We start from the raw sequence: 17876 nt of genomic DNA on the forward strand, positions 1-17876 counted from the left end.
TATATATATATATATATATACATTGACAGAAAATTTACTTTATATATACCATGTAATTTTTCACCGAGGGGGTTCAGGTGAACCCCCTGGCTTAAATGTGGGTCCTCCCTTAGTTGTTAAGACCTAACTCTTAGGCGCATAATAAAAAACGAAAGAAAATTTACCTAAATCTTACTAGTTAAGGAGTTAATTACTTAGATATTGGGCTGGACATAAACACCAAAAAATCGAAAAATCAAACCGAACCTAATTAGTTTGGTATTTCCGGTTTTGATTTGATATTCGGTATAAATTTTGTATTTTGATATTTTGATTCGATTTTCGGTCGGTAATGTTGTGTTATTCGGTATTTTGGTTTACAGTAGCAACGACCCTTCACTTCCGAGTTTCGGCGACTAGCGTCGACCAGACAACAGCCGCCAGTCGACCAGCAGGCAGCACAGCAGCGACCAGCGATCAGCAGGCAACAACACGCATCAACCGCTATTCGACCTGCCGTCAGCCAACCTTTTCAGTTTCCACACAGCCATGGACCGACCACCGACCTCTCCCCATTTTCGGGGACCACCATCAGGTATAAATAAAATAAACTACAAATTTTAAAAACACAATAAAAAATCAAAATAACAAAAACCGAACTAAAATAATAAAAATCAAACCAAACTATTTCGGTTCGGTACACATTGTACAAGAACCAAGAATAAAAAAAACCAAAAAAAAATCTGAAATCAAATCGAAATACCAAATGTCTACCTCTACTTAGATACACTCTAGTTTGTAATAAGACAAATCTAATTATCATTTTTTGGTGTGTCCAGATAAGCAAAGATACGTCCAAATGCATGTCTCTCGGGATACATGAAGTCAAAATTAGTCTAATTTATTCTAGATACATTATATCCGAGTGAATTTTATGACTAATACATAACAAATCTCGCTGGCATCCCTTGCCTCTCTCCCATCTCGCTAGCCACTCTCCTATGCATTTGGTATCACACATACATGCGAATCACACCATATACATACTAATACTTGTACCTAGTGTGAATATATTGTGATTTGCGTGTATCTAGTATACATAACAAATCTTGCTCACTTCTCACCCTATTTTAGTGCATCTGGTAGAAAAATTATATGTATCTAAGTGTATCTTCCTCAATATATGATAGAAAAATCTTAGTCAGTAGTAAGATACATAATATTTTGAAAATATAAATAATAATAGCATATATGATAGTGCAGTATATCTAATTATGTAGTTTCTCCAACAAGAAAAAAATGTTCAACAAATTAATGTGATTTGGGTAAAAAATTTTGCTTATCTCTCAAAGGTTGTAGATAATTCAATCTATCATAGAATTCTTGACACTTATGTTAAGGCCTATAACTCCTGGCCTGAAAATAACATATAAATATACATCCCAAAATTTAATAAGTTATTATTTGAATGGCTAATAAAAATAAAATAATATTGTAAATGTTATTCAAAATGTATGAAAGTTATTTAAAAAGTATGAAATATAGTAGGGCTTATCAATCAATCGATCAATAATTTACCGTTTTCAACAATTTGATTTTGAAAATGTATCTTTCTAATATCAGTATGTCACGAAGACAATAGAGTAAAAGAGGAAAAAGAAGAATTATCATATATACGCAGAAGTTTAACACAGAGATGCCTGGAACATGTGGAGAAAAAACGTTGAAAGCGGAGGGAAAATTTATGTGATTCTGAGCCGACTAAAAGCAGATAGGAGCGAAAAAAGAATGGCATTGCTATAGGTTCGATCATTAATGTTGATATCTTTGTCATTGACGTTGTACTCAAAATACCCCTTAGTCAACTACTATCAGGATTTCGACAAGCAGATCATTTTATGGATCTTTATATGTTTGGCTAACTACAATGGAATAAAGTCATTCTAAGTAAAATCTCATTATTTACAATTGTATTACCTTTCTATTAATAGAAATGAATTGGAATGTAATGCTACAACAAACAAAATAAATATTTCTAACAAAACAATAATAATTGTTTTGGTGACTAATGAACAATACTAATTACTTTTAATATTTCTAATTATCTAAATCATTGTATCTAGGCGTGTGCATCGGTCGGTTGGGTTCGATTTTAAGTATTATCGATTTGATTTATCGATTTTTGATTTTTAAATATGCTAACCCAATAAGATATGTTTTATTGATTTTTTATTGTTATCGATTTGATTTTCGTTTACCCAATAAGAAAGTGTCCGTAAAATATTAAATGACTTCTCATTTATCTAAATATTTTGATATAGTGAAATACGAAAGATAATGAGAAATTGCATCAATAAGACAAAATATAGTTCAAAAGCTATAATTACATGTCATGACCGCCAAAACATAAAATGGAATTTCTTATGCTAATCAAATTAAGTCCTTTACAAACTTGCAAAAGGTACAACCTATAATTACAAACTAAAACTAAAATAAATTAGCTTCAGTTGTGAATCTAGTGTGAAGTGGGTAGAGTACTAATATTTTGATCTAGTTATAATGTCTAGTTATATATTAAATTATTAATATCTAATATTTAGGAAGGGTGAAGTTGTAAATTATTATCGTCACCGATAACCTAATAAATTTTTTGATAAATCCATTAAAAAAACCCCAATACCAAATAATAATAACCTAATAACATTTTTTTATTCGATTTATTGATCGTTTCGATTTTTGCACACCCCGAATTATATCAAATTAACCGATACAATTATGAATATTTGTATATATTGATAAATGAATTCCATACGCGCACACACTTGGGTTTAACTTCGATATAAATATAAATACTAATATATTTTCTTACTAATATATGTATATATATATATATGATCATTTTTTATTTTTTTGCAAGAATCTATACTTGAACGTATTTATATACGACATCACAGTAAATTTGATATTTTTATGAACAAACATTAATTTTTAAATAAAATAAAAATATTCCACAAAAAAATTAATGGTCAAACGAGATTAATTATTTTACCTTTTATAATTAGATCCGATCACACACCTTTTTTAGGCCTCTAAAGTGAATATTCACACGTTTATGTTTTTTCCTTTTTAGCTCTTTATATCTTTCTTTTAATTATTTTATTATTTTTTGTGGGAATAAAGGAAGATTTTGCTAACATGGGAAAATATATTCAATCCCAAAAGATTTTTACTTTTAAAAAGCTATAAGAGCAAAGATTAGTGCATATTGAGTTGTCATATTTCAATGTAGTTGGTGTACATATTCTTCTTTAACCTTTATAAAGGTTAATTTAAAGTATATATATGTTGGTAATAAATATATTTTATATTATTGGTTAATTTAAGGAAAAACTTGTGATAGCACATAATTATTATTACTTATCAACTTTTTTTTATTTTTTTATTTTACAAATGAGCTTGAATTATATACACTCTCATAGTTTTAAAAGATATTAACATGTGAACCTTTTTAAAATATGAAATTTGTAATTTCGAAATTAAGAGAAAGTATTTATAATATAACAATCTCTTACACATAATGACGACGGTATACCATAATCTAACATAGTTATCTTATACATGTGTTAGTAGAAGTAGGGGTGGAGGCAGTGTATAATGATCCGAACCCCCTCGTCAAAAAAAAAATTCTATTTATACATGATAAAAATTATTTTTTTAGGTATGTATAATAGATGTCGAATCTCTTCCTACTGATTCGTATGTTTAATTCTCAAATTTTAAACCTTTTCATTAAAATTCTGACTCTGCCACTGAGTAAAAGATAACATATATCACATAAATTAGTCTGAATATGAATACAAACTGACATGAACATCATAATTATCGAAAATTTACTAATGAATTACTTTAAATAGTACAATAATAATATATATTTGTGTACATTTTTACTTTATTCTAGATCATTCAAAGTAAAGCCAACCCACCACCCAAAGTTTAAATAATACCATTTAGCCCACTGCCCATGCATAAGACTACTACTATATATAGACTTGTTTCTATTGATAATTTCATCACAATTAATTTCCACAAATAATAGTCATCTTAATTATTTTTCACACAAAAATTAAAAAAATATGGCTGGCTTTAAGAAATTGTTGGCAACTTTTTTTCTTGTGCTAATGCTGGTTTTTGCTACTGGTATTTTTCTTTGACTTAACATTTGATTTTACTTTTGTTACAATTAGCTAGTTTTTTATTTTATATATATATATATAAATTGCTTTTTTTGATTGAATCAAGAATTTTAAAGAAACATCATGTGTGATAATTTCAAAAAAAGAAGAAAAAGAAATTTTGGATGAGAATTATAAGCATATTTCATTAGTAAAAAAAAATAATCACTAACAAAACTTTTCATTAAACAAAAGAAATTAAGAAAAAATTAAAACATTTGACATATACCAAATCTATTCTTACGCTATTTACCTTATGCGACGTTAATCTAAATTAATAAGGCTATTATATTTCAAATATCAAATAGTCGAGTGGTAAAACTCTTTAAAATTCGAACAACTTATGTATACTAACAAAATAAACACTATAACTTTTATATTATTATTTGAAAAAATGACAGAAATTCCATCATTAAGTTCTCTTATTATAATTATCCCCTCTTAGTTTTACAAATTCCAAAATCCCTCATTTTCATGCATCAGATTAATGTACCAGCACATAAAATTAATGTAATATCGTGCATCATATTAATGTATCATGTATAAAATACACATCAGATAGTGTATCATGTATAAAATGTATGTATCTTACTTAACCATTAATGTATCTCACGCATCAAATTAATGTTTCAGCGCTTATACTTTTGTATCGGTTTGAGGGATTTCTATAATTATAAACTTATAAGGGACAAACAGTAATTTTACCTTTAAAAAATGTATTTTTTGTCTTTTGCACCCTTATTATTATTTTATTATTATTATTATTATTATTATTATTTTATTATTATTATTATTATTATTATTATTATTATTATAATTTAACTTATTATAACAGATTTACACGTGTTTAACGTAATTTTTACAGAGGCAAGAACTTGCGAAACTCAAAGTCACAAGTATAAGGGTCCGTGCGTGAGGAAGAGCAATTGTGCTAATGTCTGTAAGACTGAAGGCTTTAGGGGTGGTCACTGTCGTGGGTTCCGTCGCCGTTGCTTCTGCACTAAAAATTGCTAAATTAATTGATATTTTTTCGCGAATTAATTGACATCTTATTCGAGTGTTTTTTTACAAAAAAAATAAAAATGTTGGATTTGTTTTTTGTTTTTTGTTTTCGTTGTTTGATTATAATGCTATCGTAAAAATAAGTAAGAAATCAACATGTACTCGGAAATTGATCTTTTCAATTTCTGAAATTTGATGTTTTTGGATAATTAATTGAGTGTGTTGTTATTTGAGTCAAGTTTTGTCTATTTATTTACACAAGCTTTTAAGCTCATTTTAACTTTTTATTCCTTAAATGTATGTGACTAGTCATTTTTAACTTTTTAAATTTAACATGGAAATTGTAACTAGCAAAAAATGAAATTAATTGGGAAATATTAAATATCGAAAAAATTATATGTGAAAATTCAAACAAAAAAAAATAATTTTGGAATAATAGTTGTTGAGTAAATTGATGGTGATCACAGGACCCTAAGTTCATACCTAAACTATTGTTAGTTGATCACGAACCTCCCTCGACTATCTATTATCATGAACTAATATTAAAATACTATTTAGAGAAATATAACATGTTACGTGAATATTGAACTCTAAAAACAACTTGCAAAGCGGTCTAAGTGGTAGTACACGAAAATTTTATTGTGACACGTGGATCCAATTTTATGACTTTTTTTTTAATATCTTTCACGTGTCTCTCAACAAGTTATCTCAAACATTTTGCTACATCTTCAATCGGGGATTATGCTCTAAAAGGAATTATAGTTCAAGGGGATAACATAAACAAGTATTAGTTTAGGTGTGAAACTCGTAAAATAACGACGTTTCATAAGGATTTTAACCTATTTACTCTTTATTTTTCCTTCATTTCCCTTCAATCTAAGGAAATGACTATTTTGAATTTTGAGCCTGGAATCGACCCAATAATAATGGGCTTTGTCACTATGGGTTGGCCCAATTTTTCCCTACCACACTTGCACTTGTCCAAATCATAAAAATGGGCTGCTAAAATGAAAAATTGAAATTCTTTTTTTTTTCTTAGTAAGAACTTTATAATTATTTGACAACAATTATTAACATTATCCCAAAGTGAATTTTCACGGGCATAGCTCAGTTCGTTGGTTATCTAAACGTTCATCTTACTGTGTGAGTGTTCAGTTGCCTACCTTATAATTCCTTCATCTATTTCGCCTTTCCCTACCGAAGAGAAAAAAAAAACTTCCAATATATCATCATTGTTAGTGGATTAGAGTGTATGCAAAAAAAACCTTGTGTGGTGTGAGTGATAATAGAGAGTTGATGTGGAGGCTTTTCTAAGGAAAAAAAATTTGTCACTTAGGTCAAAATACAAGGTTAATTTGAGGGTGTCATAGTTCAAAGCATTAAGATTATCGATCGACATGAATTGGGATTAGATTGTTCGATTTTTCCTTAATCCTTGACAAAATTTCATGGATTGGAGTGAGATGATTTAATTTTTCTCGACCCTTAACCAAAAGTCTAATGTATTTAAACTCTTGGAAATGATTTTTTTTTAATTACAAGTATTGTCCTAAATTACTTCTATGGCATAAAATTTATCTCGTATATAGTCAATATACATGATATACATATTTTTTAATTATCGAATATTCTCGAATGGACATAAACGCACATAACTAAAATCCTAGTCTTATAGGTTACTAGTTGCCTTTCTTATTTTATAGTTCCTATATATACAACACTCAAATACATCAGTAAAAACCATAATGTATTTATGAACTCATAATTCAGTTAAGTAAAATATTCGATGCGGATAAATTTTTTTCACGATCAAATAGGATCAAGAATGGGACGAATTAAGGGCATAGACTATGAATAACTTCTATCGTTAAACAATAATAATGCAAATTTTTCATATCAAAGTCAATGTTGCCAACTTGTTAACCTTCCATTGTGTGAATTGCATAGAATGCTATATTTGACAAAAATAGACCATAGGATTCTCAACTAGACTCTAAGTCCTTTGAAAAATAATTAGCAAATAATTAATAATCATGCATGTGATTATATAGCTGTGATATTTGACCTTGTTACAATTATTTATGTTGAATAATTTTTCTACCTAAAAGGATTAAATTAGAGCTTTTTCCAATTCTCTAGGTAACATTCTATCCCTTTTTTGTTTAATTATTCAAACAAGGCTACTAATTTGGTCAATTATAATTTGACCAAATGAGAAAACACAACTTTTATTTTGTCAAAGATCAATTTATAGTAGCTAGGAGGTTGTTTGTCAGAATCTTTCATGCAAATATATAAATTTTATAAATTATAAAAAGGGGAATTTGCATCTAAGAATGTGTTAGGTTTTCATGGAAAATATTTGTTTTTTAAAAAAAAAAAAAAATACTCTATCTGTTTTAATTTATGTGATGCTTTTCGTTTTTTAAGAGTCAAGCAACTTAAGTTTAACCGGAAGTTTGTGCGTAGAATATTCAATTTTTTTGAAATGAAATTTATATATTTGTTAAACTACGTAAAAAGTAATATAAGACACAATAATTGACAATTCAAAATAATTAAAAGAAATATAAAAAATTTACGATCAAAGTTAGACTTGTTTGAATCTCGAAATCTGAAAAATGCCACATAAATTAAGACGAAGGGAGTAATACGTTTCTTACGTATTTTCTAGTGTTTGATAAGTAAGCAAAAAAAAAATCAGAGGAAAATATTTTTCAACGATGGATCAATCAAACATGAAAAATTTAAATATATTTTCTGAAAAATATATTTAAATTAAAAACACCCGTATATTCTGAAATAAGATAAAAGTATTTTAGGTTTTTTTATAATTTCAATGTGTTTCATATTATAATCATACAAAGTATGGCTACTATCTAAATGTATAAAATCATTTATTTATTATTAGGATATACAGAAATTGAACTGAATGAATATTTTATATTTGTCCTTTTTTATATGGGAACCTAATAAAGAAAAAAGTTTAAAGGTTTTTTAAGCAAGGTAATAATAAATTATTATTATTTCTTTTATTCCTACTTTTTCCAAGTTTAAAACAAGAAGAAAATAGTACTTGATGGGATCCAATTTATAATTATTTCTTCAAATTAGCATAATATAAGAAATTAAATGTCACATCAATATCCATAATTGACCTATTTTGTGCACGAGTGTTTTATCATAATGTTGCATATCTAGTTTTGTCAAAGTTGTTAGCTCCTTCATTATTGGCTCATTTCGTGCACATATTAATAAAATTTAATAAATAAATTATAGAGTTAGGGACGTAATGAATTCATTCATAATTTCTTTCATCGAAAAATTATAATATTATATACTATTAAAACTGTTGTTTATGTATATAATGATATTGTATTCCCTTGTTTGATAATCCGTTATGGAGTCTGTCTGACTTCGTGAAATTTGACTTTATTTTATATTTATTTTCTTATCTATCGAATTATCATGGAAATCATCGCTTAGAGGAGCTTGGGTGATAGTTTGTATCTCGAAAAATCTCAAGTAATTTAAGCTCTTGTTTAATCAAATATTTAGAATTTAGAAACTTGAAACGTGAGAAATGAACTTGTAATATTGTGACTTTTTAATTTTGAAATTGTATTTGGATATGTAAATTTTTTTAAAAAAAATTGTGTGATTAAAAATATTTAAAAATCAAATTTCGTGATTAAATAAATATTTGAAGATAATTATTTAAAATGTATAACCAACATATCTATATAAATATTTACAAGATATTGACGGTTATTATAACTCCACGAAACATTATCAATATTCACAATTTTCAAATTTACTAAAAGTCTTCACTTATTAATCATGACATTTCCATGTTAAAGTATATTTATTTATATCACCTCTAAGTTTTGTTATATAAATATAAATTAGAAATACGGGCGACTCAATGTGATCGGGGATCTAAAGTGAAATTTAATCGAGGTTTAAAAAATTTCATACATGTTATTTAAAATTTATTTTTCTAATTATTTAGATTCAAATTATTACTTCAACTTTTTTATACATGACTTTTTCGAGTACATTTTTAAAAAATATTAATTAGTTTTAGCTAAGATTTTATAAATTCATTGCTGAAAAATATCCCTTTACTGAAGCAATCGTTATATTAAGTGTTAACATAATTCTATAAGTACTTAGTTGACAAACTTTAAGCAAAAATAAGAGTTAGAATCATAAAATTCGATTCATGACATAGATAATTTGATATAGCTTACTTTGATTGAAAAGTTAAGTAAAAACAAATTGTGATTCACTTTGTTCAACACAATTCGACTAATGATTCGGATTTTTGATAGAGTATTACTTTTAATTTAGGAAAGATTTGAAAAAAAAATGCAAAAGGAGTTTTAAAATAAATAAATAATGTAAATGTTAGCAAAGAAATGTAATAGGACAAAATAATATTTTCTTAACTTTTCTATTTAAGCGGATTAAAAAGATTATATATATATACTTTCTAATTTTTATTATAAATAATTAATTTTTTTTATAAAAGAAATACGTATAATTTGTTCTTCGTAAAAATTTGAAGCCTCCCAAAATTGGGGGCTTAAAGCATATGTCTTTAATTTTTATAAGCAAGAGTCGCCAATGAATACAAAGAACATTATTTTGGGTAAAATACATATTTAAATCATCCAACTTCCTGACAACAATAATATAATATTCGGTGTAATCACATAAGTGAATTTGTAAAGTGTAATATGTACACAATCTTATTCTTATAGTATGAAAGGTGAACGATTCTTTTTGATAGACTGTCGACTCAAGTAAAACATACAAAATCAGATATTTAAAAAGGAAATATAGTAATACCGAAGAATTAATATTGAAGATAATGAAAACGAAAATACAGTAGCAACAACAAATAATACAAAAATCGAAGCAAAAAAGACAACCTATAAAATTGGTAACTTTTGGATCGTCAATATATTCTTCATTTTTTTAACACCAGAATAACCCACCGCCACTAGTATATTATATTCATAGCATACCATATGATTAAAAAAGCTAGGGTGGAGGTAATGCTTACATTATTTCTTAGGAATATTACATGTCAAGGTTTGACAAAATTTTAAGTACTTTTCCAAATGTACATGAGCACCAAATTAATGAGTATGTATAATTAATTATAATTCATGTATGTTGCTAAATTCAATCACTATCTTACCTAATTTGGTGTCTAACTTGGATCAAGAGTCAAAAATCATGGGCCCTATTACATTCTATTCTTAATTTAGGGCCCGTTTGGATGAGCTTAATAAAAGCAGCTTTATAAAAGTACTTTTGAAAGTGCTGAAACTTATTTTTAAAATAAGCAGTTATGCGTTTGGATAAAAGTGCTGAAGTTGCTACGCTGAACGTGAAAAGGGAAAAATAGATCAAAGAGATGTTAGGTTTATGTGGGTAATTTGGAGATTGTATAAAAATATTAAGGGCAAAAAAGATAAAAATGTGGTCAACTTAAAACAGCTTATAAGCTAAAAGAAAAAAAGCCCCCCTCCCCCAGCTTTTAACTTTTGGCTTAAAATAAGTTTTTTTTAACTTAAAATAAGTTATTTTGAGTATTGCCAAACAGCTAAATAAGTCAAAAACCAGTTTTTAAGTCAGTTTGACCAGCTTTTAAGCTGAACCAAACAGGCTCTTAATGTGATAATTATGGCCTTAATTAAACACTTCAGCGAATTGAATTACAAGATATGTATGGTTATACAAATATACATATACTTTCATACTTATATACAATATATACTTTGATAGTATATATATTACATATATTGAGCATATTGACAAATTAGTTGATCGAAAATATATATATTCATAAGTTTTCGAGAGGATGCTATCAATAATTTATTTTTGGGAAATTCTACTATATGGTTATTAATATTTCTAAGTAAGTTGATATATAAGTTGATGTTGTTACTTATAAATTCGTCGCATTATACATTATGCAGAAAATAATTATATTGGTCATTATTTTTTGTCGGGATAAAACAGAGAAATTATATAATAAGTTGAATTTTAGAAAAGATAAACATAAATGATCTCAATTTCGATATATGCATAATAGACGTGAATTCAAGATTTAGAAAAGCTAAACATAAATGACCAAGCTACTCATTTAATATCTGCATGATAGACGCCGATTCAAGATTTAAAATTTATGAATTATATTTGTAACTATTCTAGATAGAAGTCGATTAAAGATTTAAAATTTATAAATTATATTTGTAACGATTCTAAATGATAATGCAGAACAAGATTATTTTTCCTATTCTCTTCTTATTTTCTTAACCTCTCTACCCTTCAAAAGAAAAAACTATACTTATATACTACCATTTTCAAACTTTACCGATAAAATTAAGTTAAACATGTTAACGTTATTGTCTTTAAATCTTACTTATTATCCCAATTCAACAAATATGTAAAAAAAATTATATTTTCCAGTTCACGTTTGACAAAAATTGTACATTAATAACTATAGTATTATTCATTATGGTCATAAAAAAGACAAATGTGCAATACAACACTACTTTAAATTTAAAAACAAGACAAAATAATAGTAAGACAAATATGAAACCCTAGATTACTCAAAATGACAAAAAAAAATTACATAAAAGTTACAATACACTTAAGTTACTGGAGTGTTTCTCTAATATCAACATGAACAAAAAGACAAAATAATAATAACAAAAAAAAAAAAAAAGATAGAGAGAAACACTACAGTAAAAAAAGTAAAAATTCACCCCTTGATATATGACTTAATAAAATTTCAAAATTTCACCTAAGGGGTGAATTTAATTTTCTTGTAGTAAAAAAGTTTCATAATGCAATAGATAGATTAAGATTAACATTTTGTTTTTCAGATGAAGATCTCCAATCATTCAAGTTTAAGCCTCCTGAGTATGAAGAAATTGTTTCACTAATCTCACTTATTATCGACGATGCGTTGCTTCTCTGAGTCGTAGGACGATGCAATGAGAGAGACAACGATAATCCACGTTCATCATCATCTTCTCGAACATTATCTATCTTCATCGAATCCTCAAATTTGAATCTCTTCGAAGAATCTCTATTTGAATCTTGTGTCTTCAATACCTTAGCAAAAAAAAGATTGATATGCGTACTATCAGTATAATTTAACATGTTAAAACTACGTAGATTGTTAATTATCTTCTTGAACAAGCCTATTCATTGTTGAATGTGAATAAATGTTTAAATAAGTCCAAAGCCATAATGTCTTTATATAATTCATGTAATATGAAAATATTAAAATATCTTGATATAAGAAACTTGTGAAAAGAAATGTACCAAAAAAGATTACTCATTACTTATTAAATAATACATGGTCCACTAAATTAAATGCACTGCTGCTTTCATATTTGTACCATACTATATTGTATTAAATACCACTTGGATTTTTTTGTTATAATATAAGATATCAAAGTGATTTTTGAAATATTCTTCAATTTCCTTTCCACATTTGCATGGTTTTCTAAGTGTACTATATGTTAACAACCAGAATTTTTTTGTCAAAATGCTGAGGTTATTGTATGAAGAAAATACAAAAATTAATATTGAAATATAATTGTAAAACATGGAAATTCCATTTCCCTAACATCATGTCAAAACATGACAAATGCACAATAAATACACTCTCAACAACCCATCCAACAAACATAATATATATATGTTTGAAATTCTATGTATCGACGTAGACATATTTAAACAATCAGATCACTTAAAATATATAACTATAGGTCAATATACATGAGCAATTTAGCGATGAAGTTTGTTGCTAATTCCACTTTTTTGTACTTATTATTATGTTGAATAGTATTAGTTTTCCAAAATTTATTGTCCTATATGTCATGGAAACAACTCATCAATTAGTGTATCAAGCTTGGTTTATTTTCTTCTTTTTGAAAAAAAATAAAATAATTTTTTAAAAAATAAATAAGTTAGAAAGTAGGAAAAAAACAAGAGAAGAGAAAGCAACATTAACTTTATCTGTCAACTACTTACTAGTGTACCTAATACCCTATAGAATGAAGACTTAATAGGCTTTGCCAGTTGTAGACACCATGTTGAAGATTCAAGCAAAGAATTTACTGGCAAAGTTAGAAAAAAAAATAAAAGTATGATGTATGACTATAGTAGGAACTTCAAAGAAGACATAAATAAAATATTATTATTTACGATATCCATCACAATTTACGTGATACTTTTTTTTTTGCAAAAATAAACTAGATTAGATTAACTCAATACTCTTTCTGTCCAAATTTATGTTGCACATTGTCAGTTCAAAATAGTATATGATATATTCTTATTTAACCGACTTTTTTTGCATTTCGAGATTCAAATGAGTTTATCTCTAACGGTAAGTTTTTCATAGATCTTTCTAACATTTTGAATTATCAATAATTCTGACTTAATAGTACTTTTTACGTAGTTTACAAATATATAAATTTCATTTTAGAAAAATATAAAGATTCCATACACTATCCGGTCAAAGTAAAACTATTCGACTCTCAACAAAACGAAAAGTGCCGCATAAACTGGAACAGAGAGAGTAAAGAAAAACGACTTCAGATAGATTAACACAAAAGAAACTACACAAAAAAGAATTATACACATAGCAAATTCTTTCATGCAATAGGATTGGTATACGTTAAAATATTAATCAAAGTTCACATAATTTGAATCTCAAGCGACAAAAACCTAGTAATTTGCTAGCTTCGCCAATAGCTTCAATTCAAAAAGTCTTTTATCAAGTATAGGAATTCAAAACTTGTAAACTAAAAAAAATTTCTGACTTCGCCTCTGATAACACAAATAGTACACTCAACCTTATGTTATATAGTAAAAAAAAGCTGCAAAAAAGGAAACAACCCCTACTATTTCTACTAGTACTACTACCAAGAATTATAACTAGCAGTTTAATTTGAACAAACAAAAAAAAAAGAGTATATTGGGATATGTACCTTGAAAAATAGAGATTCTTGAAGTTCATTGCTTGTTGTAAGAGGATTAAAGATATGAGTAGTACTATTGCACAATGGTTGTGTTGTTTCATTTTTCTCAGTTGCCATAATACTATGGATAATATAATCATTTCTACTGTTGTACTCATTGCTCACTGCTTCACGTATTCTCTGGCTGCTGCACCTCTCTATTCTAGCTCTGTATAAAAAAAATTATTCATCAAACAACAAATTGTTATTTTAATAGTTACTAATAATGTCACTTGTTATAATTCTGAGTTGCTCGGAGTTTTCAAAAATATAATTAAATGTGTATAGTCTAGTATTCTTTTAGATGATGTCATAAAAAAACGAAATATTTTTGAAGAGTCTGAATAAAAATGTGTAATTTAATAATGTTTTCATGTTTAATCTTTACTTGTTACAAAATATATGTATTTCTATGTTGTTTAGACTAAATCCTTTAAAAGTTACTAATTTGTATTTTGGAGAATTGACATGGGTGTGACGATATTTTTGAAAAGTCCAATACAGATGCAACCACATTTATGAAGGGTTTGAGCAATGTTAGTCGTTATATTATTTCATGAAATTATTTCATTTCACCTAATCAAAAATAACTTATCCTATCATTTATATCGAAATATTAACATAAAAAATCTTTAAAATCTCATAGAATATATTGTTATTATTATATTTATTGATATGATGGTGTAGAATTTCTTTTAGATTATCAATTTAAGACTCTGAAAAAAGTTAAAAAGGAAAGATAATAATGCCATATCAAAGTGCATAAATGCAAAATCCTTTTTGTTTCTTAGCACAAACACTTTATTATTATTATTATTATAAGACATGGGAAACTGAGACCAACAAAAGAGTACAAAATCACCTTTTTGTTGGTTGAACACTGTTAAAGTATGGTGTAGAATCTGTTCTCTTCATATTGGGGTTGCTGCTAAAAGATAATGGATATTGGTAAACCAAAAGCTTTTGTTGTTCAACACACCCTTCATCTCCTTGTTCTTGTTGTTGATAATGACAATCAAGATCCCCTAAACACACTTCTTTACTTGGTTGAATACTCATTCTCTCTCCTATTTGTCAAACACATGAGAAACTCGTTACGAAAATCTATCAGAAATAGTCTCTCAAGTCTCAACTATCACAACATTGCTAGTGAAATTATACGGAGTCTATCAGAAACAATCTCTTTATTCACATAAGTCTATATACATTTCAATGTGCTAAAACGTTAGTCGTGGAATTATATCAAGTATGTTGTGTTGTGTTGTGTTGATAGTGAAAAGAAACATGCATTCATTGGGAAAGAAAGAAAGGATATGCAATAAATGAAAGTGAGATATTGTAGATTATTTCTACAAACATGTTTACATGTTAGATATACACAAATGTGAAAAAAGAAAAAGATCAAGAAAGTCTAATAGAGGAAACAAAAAAGATATGGTCAATAACCTATAATGAAAGAACATTTAATATACTAGTGTACTAGTATAGTATAACAAGAACATTAATATATATATATACATACCTTGCTTGTTGACATCACTCTTCATGCTTCTATACATCTATTTTCATGTAAACAAGTGTTACTTATATAATAAAGTCTTGAACTTTATAAACTTAGTAAAATTAGAGGGAAAAAAAGGGATGTTTAACCTGAAGATGGCTTTTGACATGAGAAATAGTAAGTCCTCTCACATCCATCATTTGAAGAACAAGCTTAGGAGTAGCCTCTATACATATGCAAGCACCAAAAACAAAAAGTCAAAACCAAGTAGAATAACGTTACGAATGAGAATGTACGCAGAACTTATCACTAACTCAGTTCGATAAAAAAGAGGATTAGTGAGTTTAGAAACTTACTATCTTGGCCACCAAGTTTTTCAATAGCATGAACAAAACAATGATGAAGATCAGGTGTCCATCTCAAACGAGGAACTTTTGATCTTATATATTGCCTAACACCTCCATTTCTTCCACAATTTCCCATTTTTTTTGTTTTTAGCTCAAATATCAAAAAGGGTGTCTCCAAGAATCCTTTTTTATCACAAAAATCACTTCAAAGTCCAAAGGGGTATGATCAAGACTCAATTTTTACATCAAAAATCACTTCAAATGTATGATCAAGACTCCTTTTTTAACCTCAAAAATCACTTCAAATATCAAAAAAAGTATCTTTCAAGATTCCCTTTTTTCCACATTAAAACACTTTAAAATCAAAAAGGGTATGATCAAGACTCTATTTTTACCTCAAAAACCACTTCAAATATCAAAAGGGTATCTTCAAGATTCCTTTTTTTCCACAAAAATCACTTCAAAATCCAAAAGGGTATATGATCAAGACTCCATTTTTCCCACAAAAAACACTTCAAAATCCAAAAGGGTATCACCAAGACTCCTTTTTTCCCACAAAAACCACTTCAAAACCCAAAAGGGATATCTTCAAGACTCCATTTTTACCTCAAAAATCCAAAAGGGTATCTCCAAGATTCCTTTTTTTCCACAAAAATCACTTCAAAATCCAAAAGGGTGTCTTAAAAACTCCTTTATGAATGAAGAAAATAAGAAGAAATTTTTTTTCCTATATAGAGGATGAACAAGAAGGTGATATTTGAAGTTAGAAAAGAGTAGGTATTTTGGCAATCCCGTTGGAAATGTCTAGGTTTAAAGCAACCAAAAAAAAAAGGTATAATTATTACTTTTACCTGTAGAAAGAGAAAAAGAAAAGATCACGAGAAAATGAAATTCCAAATATTTCACTGTCTGCAAAGCAAAAAATAAAATAAAAAATTGTAATATGTCTATATATGTATTTTGTTTTCACTCTGATAAAGAGAAATGATTACAAATATACAAATAGTAGAAGCAACTGATCCGCTGATACTTTGACTCTCTTTGCTTTCTCATCATCACATATGCCCACCATACATATTACTCTTCTCCGTCCGTCTCATTTTACGTGACATAATAGATACTCGTTATTTAATTTTAAGTTTTCAAATTTTAAATTCAATAGTTTAGTGTCTCATTTTACGTGACAAAATAGATACTCGTTATTTGATTTTGAATTTTCAAATTTTAAATTCAATAGTTTAGTTATTCGATTTAGTATGGTATTCAGTAATATCATATTGAAGTTATAGCTGATTACTTGAATTATTTTTTATGTAAAAGGAGAATATTTTAACCGTTAAACTTATACTTTCTCCGTCTCTAATTACTTGTCCATTTTTTCTTGGGAAAATGGTCTGATATACCCCTCAACTTTGTCATTTAGAGCTGATATACCCCTCGTTGTAAAAGTGGCTCATATATATCCCTACTTGTAAACAAATGGCTCACATATACCCTTTTCCTCTAACGGAAATGAAAAAAAAAATAATTTTAATCTAAATTTTTATTATTATTTTTTAAAAAAATACAATCCCATATGAGTAAATTTAATCCTCGTCAAACATATTTTTTTTGACTTTTTTTTATTTCAATGATTAATTTATAATTATTATTTTGATAATCAAATTTATTTATGTTTCACTAATATTCTTGTAAAACTTATTGTAGATGACCAAATTTTTTCTTCGAATACGAAATTAAATTACAATACACACACAAAAAA

The 17876-nt window shown here is 27.3% G+C and overlaps 2 protein-coding genes across 2 annotated transcripts; one reads left to right on the forward strand and one right to left on the reverse strand.

The window, feature by feature from the left end:
* Positions 1-4054: 4054 nt before the first annotated feature.
* On the forward strand, positions 4055-5451 carry LOC107017111 (defensin J1-2-like). The gene is made up of 2 exons (XM_015217385.1): positions 4055-4176; positions 5077-5451. Exons 1-2 carry the CDS (start codon positions 4113-4115, stop codon positions 5223-5225), a joined length of 213 nt encoding a protein of 70 aa, XP_015072871.1. The 5' UTR covers positions 4055-4112; the 3' UTR covers positions 5226-5451.
* Positions 5452-11812: 6361 nt separating this feature from the next.
* Positions 11813-16972, reverse strand: LOC107017204 (putative Myb family transcription factor At1g14600). Its single transcript, XM_015217475.2, has 6 exons — positions 16124-16972; positions 15917-15993; positions 15789-15825; positions 15129-15333; positions 14237-14435; positions 11813-12350 (listed from the first exon to the last, which is right to left on the reverse strand). Exons 1-6 carry the CDS (start codon positions 16248-16250, stop codon positions 12075-12077), a joined length of 921 nt encoding a protein of 306 aa, XP_015072961.1. The 5' UTR covers positions 16251-16972; the 3' UTR covers positions 11813-12074.
* Positions 16973-17876: the final 904 nt, after the last annotated feature.

This window comes from Solanum pennellii, chromosome 4 (assembly GCF_001406875.1).
Source record: "Solanum pennellii chromosome 4, SPENNV200".
Lineage (NCBI taxonomy): Eukaryota > Viridiplantae > Streptophyta > Magnoliopsida > Solanales > Solanaceae > Solanum > Solanum pennellii.

What these genes read in the sequence shown, in the direction of transcription:
- LOC107017111 (XM_015217385.1), top strand. Translation starts at nt 4,113, where the DNA reads ATGGCTGGCTTTAAGAAATTGTTGGCAACTTTTTTTCTTGTGCTAATG. An exon ending in AATGCTGGTTTTTGCTACTG is followed by an intron (nt 4,177 to 5,076) that starts GTATTTTTCTTT and finishes TAATTTTTACAG; the next exon opens with AGGCAAGAACTTGCGAAACT.
- LOC107017204 (XM_015217475.2), bottom strand. Translation starts at nt 16,250, where the DNA reads ATGGGAAATTGTGGAAGAAATGGAGGTGTTAGGCAATATATAAGATCA. An exon ending in AGTGTTCAACCAACAAAAAG is followed by an intron (nt 14,436 to 15,128) that starts GTGATTTTGTAC and finishes TTTTTTATACAG; the next exon opens with AGCTAGAATAGAGAGGTGCA. An exon ending in AAGAATCTCTATTTTTCAAG is followed by an intron (nt 12,351 to 14,236) that starts GTACATATCCCA and finishes TTTTTTGCTAAG; the next exon opens with GTATTGAAGACACAAGATTC.